General features: G+C 45.3%; 1 protein-coding gene across 1 annotated transcript; it reads left to right on the top strand.

The window, feature by feature from the left end:
* Window positions 1-738: 738 nt before the first annotated feature.
* LOC147891420 (protein ASPARTIC PROTEASE IN GUARD CELL 1-like) lies at window positions 739-2,886 on the top strand. The gene has a single exon (XM_087389353.1). It carries the CDS (start codon window positions 1,293-1,295, stop codon window positions 2,736-2,738), a length of 1,446 nt encoding a protein of 481 aa, XP_087245479.1. The 5' UTR covers window positions 739-1,292; the 3' UTR covers window positions 2,739-2,886.
* Window positions 2,887-4,482: the final 1,596 nt, after the last annotated feature.

Genomic DNA, 4,482 nt, shown 5'->3' with positions numbered 1-4,482 from the left:
TGGAGAGGCCTTCAGAACTTCGTTCTCCTCTACTTTAGCACAATCAACCACTACTAAGGCACCGTCTATGATACACAGTGCGAGCAGTGATCGCAGACGAAAAATCCACATGTCCAGGTGAATCAATACTTGTTCCCACCCCTCGCCCTAGAAAGCCTTCAAAGAGGCATCTGGTGGACTTGACCTTGAAAGGATTTTGCGCAGAGGAATCATAGAGATTGCTGGTTTATGAGATCATGCCAAGAAGCTGGTTAGACAGATCGACGGTGACTCTGGATTCGGAGGACAATGATAGGGGCCGTAGGTGTTATATTCCTTAACAAGGCGGTGCAAAAAACTTGAGAAAACTCGACAAAGACACGTGCCACATTACGCCTCCCCCCATTTTTCCCTCTCCTCCCCCCTCCTTCCCCATGTGACATGCTCTAATAGCATTTTTCACAAACTAGGGTCCTTGCTCGTCACACCCACTCCTTAGTGCCCTACACCTTGCAATTTCAGTTTGACTTTGCGGACTATCCCCCTGAAATACGAAGAAATGCCAACTTGGAAGAGTTCCAACTTCCATACCTGAGTCCTAGCTAGCTACTCCCCTGACAATGCTTTAAAGTCTTGAGTCGCCACCTCCTAGTAGCTTCCAAGGCCCTTAAAGAGTGCCCACTGCCCACAACCCATCGTTGAATCACCGGAGTAACAACAGGCACGACTCCCTCTCGCTGTGCAACCTTTTCCTTCTGCTCTCAGCATCGTCTAGAGAGTGGAGTGAGAGAGAAACGGCCATAAATAATCATAGGTGTGGGTGACGGGTTGTCCGCTTTATTAATGAGGAATCGGCATGCTGCAGATGAGACGGTAACAACTTTGGTTGAGGTTGGTGAGCTTCATAGCTGCCGTCGCTTACAATTTTAGACCGCACAAAGGCTGGTAGGCGTAGCCGACACTTCATTATCTTCGCGAGGGAGGAAAGGAAGAGCCTGCAAGCGAGTCCCTTGGTTGTGATCCTTCCACTCTCTTCACGTGCTGCTTCCCTTATGGTGTAATGTAGGAACTTCTTTTCTCATCCTTCGGCCTGTCGTCAGGCGCTTCGCCCTTGCCCCTCCGCGTTTCCGATCTCGGATTGATGATCTAAGGTATATCGTGAAGTGAGCTGGCCGCAACTAAGCACTTACCTGATGGAAGGTTTCGTGTGACTCTTGGATACGGTGGAGAGCGAGGAAGGCAACCTGAGTGCCCAGGCAGCTGGACGTGAACTATCGCGAAGGAGATCGCCCTGTACAAATCCTCCGAGGAAGATGGGCTTTGCGGCTCCTTTCTGCGCCTGCCTGTTGGTGTTCCATTTTCTTCTTGCTCCCACTAGCGCCAGAGACCTTCCTGGTAAATCGAATGGGTACCAGACTCTGACAGTTGGGGCGATTGCGTCCTCACGAATAGTAGATCAGCTGGAGCACAGTGAGCAGGTCGAAGAGAAAGGAGTTTGGGCTGTGGAGGTTCTTCATAGAGATGGGTTGCCTGCATTTGGAAGCAAGGCCGGTATGACGGACCAAGAAGTGTTACAGGAGAGGTTGAAACGGGATGCGGCCCGCGTGGAAGCGATCAACCTACGTGCTAGTCTTGCTGTAGCGGATGTCAATCCCAGCCAGCTCAAGCCCACTGAATCCACAAGCCACGTTTCAGCAGAAGATTTCAGCTCCCCGATCGTATCCGGACTGAACCAGGGAAGCGGTGAATATTTTGCCAGATTCGGGATCGGCACACCCCCAAGGCAGGCATACTTTGTTCTCGACACAGGTAGTGATCTCTCGTGGACTCAGTGTCAACCTTGTAAGAGTTGCTACACGCAAAGCGATCCTGTTTTCAACCCCGCTGCCTCGTCCTCCTTCCAGAGTGTCACCTGCAGCTCACCACTGTGCGCTGAGTTGCAGATAAATGCTTGTCAGCGCAATCTGTGCCTGTATCAGGTATCATATGGTGATGGTTCCTTCACCGTGGGGAATTTTGCGCTGGAGACGTTCACATTCGGCGCGAACACGGTGAGGAATGTAGGCATCGGTTGCGGTCACGACAACGAAGGCTTGTTTGTTGGAGCTTCAGGCCTGCTGGGCCTGGGAGCTGGAAAGCTTTCCTTCCCTTCACAAATCAAGTCGGATTTCTCTTATTGTTTAGCTGATCGATTAACGGGTGGCGCTAGCGCTCTGATTTTTGGCCCCGGGGCCGTGCCTGGAGGGGCTAAGCTCACGCCTCTCCTAATAAATGCCAGACTGAGGACTTTCTATTATGTGGGGCTGGAAGGGATCAGTGTAGGAGGCTCTGCGCTCTCTCTTACCCCGTCCGATTTCTCTATACAGCCGAGCGGTAACGGAGGAGTGATAGTGGACTCCGGGACTTCAGTCACTCGCCTTGTGCCTTCTGCTTACACACCGCTACGCGACGCCTTCCGGGCTCTCACAACCAACTTGCCCTCTGCTGGGAGTTTCTCGCTCTTCGACACCTGCTACGCGTTGGGAGGAGCGCAATCCGTGGAAGTGCCTAGCGTGGATCTTCACTTCGCTGGCGGCGCGACTCTCTCTTTGCCAGCAAGCAACTTTCTCATTCCCGTCGATACGGTCGGCACTTACTGCTTTGCTTTCGCTCCTTCTTCCTCCGCGCTCTCCATCATCGGCAACCTCCAACAACAAGGCTTCCGCATTTCTTTCAACTCTCAAGCCGGTCAGGTTGGATTTACGGCGAATCAGTGCTGAGACGGTACTGTGTACGTCCAGCGTGTCCATAACTCGTAAAACCATTTCCTTACTTTCCCAGTATGTGACTACCTACTTTTCAAAACGTTTGTAGTTAATTGCTTTCCGTCCTTCATTATTACTTTGACATAATTGAATAAACCATGTGCAATGCTGGCATACTAAATTTTGTTCCAAAAAAAGCTTCAAAGTAATTTACAATAGTTGATTTGTTTGCCATCTTCGAAGGTAGAACATATGCCCCCATCACATTGAAATTAGATATGTGGCTAGCCCCTAAAATTTGCATCTTTAACGATTGCTTGTAATGGCTTGATATGTTACGTTGATGTATGTGTAGTCATTAAACGTGAAGCATAGAAATTAGTTGACAATATGATTTGATGGTGCTTGATGTAAGTAATATATACTTATTGTGTTTTGATAAATCCGTGAGTTAATTTAGTGTGTTATTAGGAGCATCAAGTGGTACGCAAATGCTTAGAAATGGAGAAAAATAAATGTAAAATGAAATGATTGGTTATAGAAGATTGAGTGAAATAAGGAGCAAGTTTTTAATTTACATCAAGTTCTTGCGCATCAAGTAATAATATTTTCTAATACTTGCAAAGTTATATTGTTGTATCCTTTCGAAGTGGATGTAGTTTGTAGTTGTATAATGTATCTATGTCGAATGAGTTTGCGTACTTATTCGGATTCAATGCTAGTACTTTTGCTTTGAAGTGTGCTTCAAATGGAATGTTCTTGTGGACATCGCAAGCCATTTTAGTCGGTGGAGTAGCCTCGTGTCGTTTTTTATGTTTCTTGTTATTTGGAGTTTGGTTGATGTATTTCTTTTCATTTTGTAGATAGGTGATGCAATAAATAAAATTCATTATTGAAGAGTGCATGTTGCATGAGGTGTTGGTATTTGTATATGTTTTAATTGTGCAAATAGATTAAGAAAGTACGAGAGACAATTGACATGTGTGTATGGTATTGTGCTTAATAAGAGAGCAGGCGAAAATTTCGATAGACTTTAACCTTGTGTGAACGTCTTTTTTGGAGATGGGAAGATATTTGTAGATGAGGTAGTGTTTCTATTCAAACTTTGAGTCCACTTTGTATGTCACCTTTTCGATCGTTATTGGCCATTCACCTTGTTGCAAATCATATGCGGCTTTGTATTGTTGCAATAATTTATGGGCCGTTCGCTTGTATTTCTTTGAGATCCTCAAGGTCGACATTGAATGCAAAATGTAGGATATTGTTATGCAAAAGGTGGGTATGTTGTTGGTGTACTTGTTAAGAATTTCTTGTGCTATTATGCGACACAAGGAGTCATCTTTCTTCTCCTCTCCTTTGGATAGCTTTTATATAATATGTTTTATGAGATTGTCTTTGAAATCATTGTTTCCTCTTGGCAGTCCTTGTAAGATTTTGGTTACCTTATCCATAAGGTGATGGTCTTGGGCGTGGAGTTGAATCCAAACATGTTTGGGTGGGTTGTGTGAGTTGTATGTGGGGTGTGTTATGTGTTGTTTGTGTTTGGGCTATTCGGTGTGATTTATGTTTTATAAATTTTTTGTTTGTTTTTTGTGCATTGTTTTTTTTAATTTAAATGTTTCGTTTAAATTTTTATTGGTTTTTCCAATTAGATTTGTGGTTGTCTTGTGTGATTTTGTGGCTTGGTAGCACTCCTGCTACGTTGGCTCTTTTCATTTGCTTGTCAGTGAAGAAAACTATATTTTCTTTTATTTGCTTC

Source organism: Dipteris shenzhenensis, chromosome 18 (assembly GCF_047967505.1).
Source record: "Dipteris shenzhenensis isolate YYH24624 ecotype China chromosome 18, Dip_SZ_1.0, whole genome shotgun sequence".
Taxonomy (NCBI): Eukaryota; Viridiplantae; Streptophyta; class Polypodiopsida; order Gleicheniales; family Dipteridaceae; genus Dipteris; species Dipteris shenzhenensis.
The sequence above is the reverse complement of the archived record's forward strand: the minus strand, read 5'-3'. Positions and strand labels throughout refer to the sequence as shown.

Bases quoted from the DNA above. Each gene is read 5' to 3' on its own strand.
- LOC147891420 (XM_087389353.1), top strand. From the start codon at position 1,293: ATGGGCTTTGCGGCTCCTTTCTGCGCCTGCCTGTTGGTGTTCCATTTT.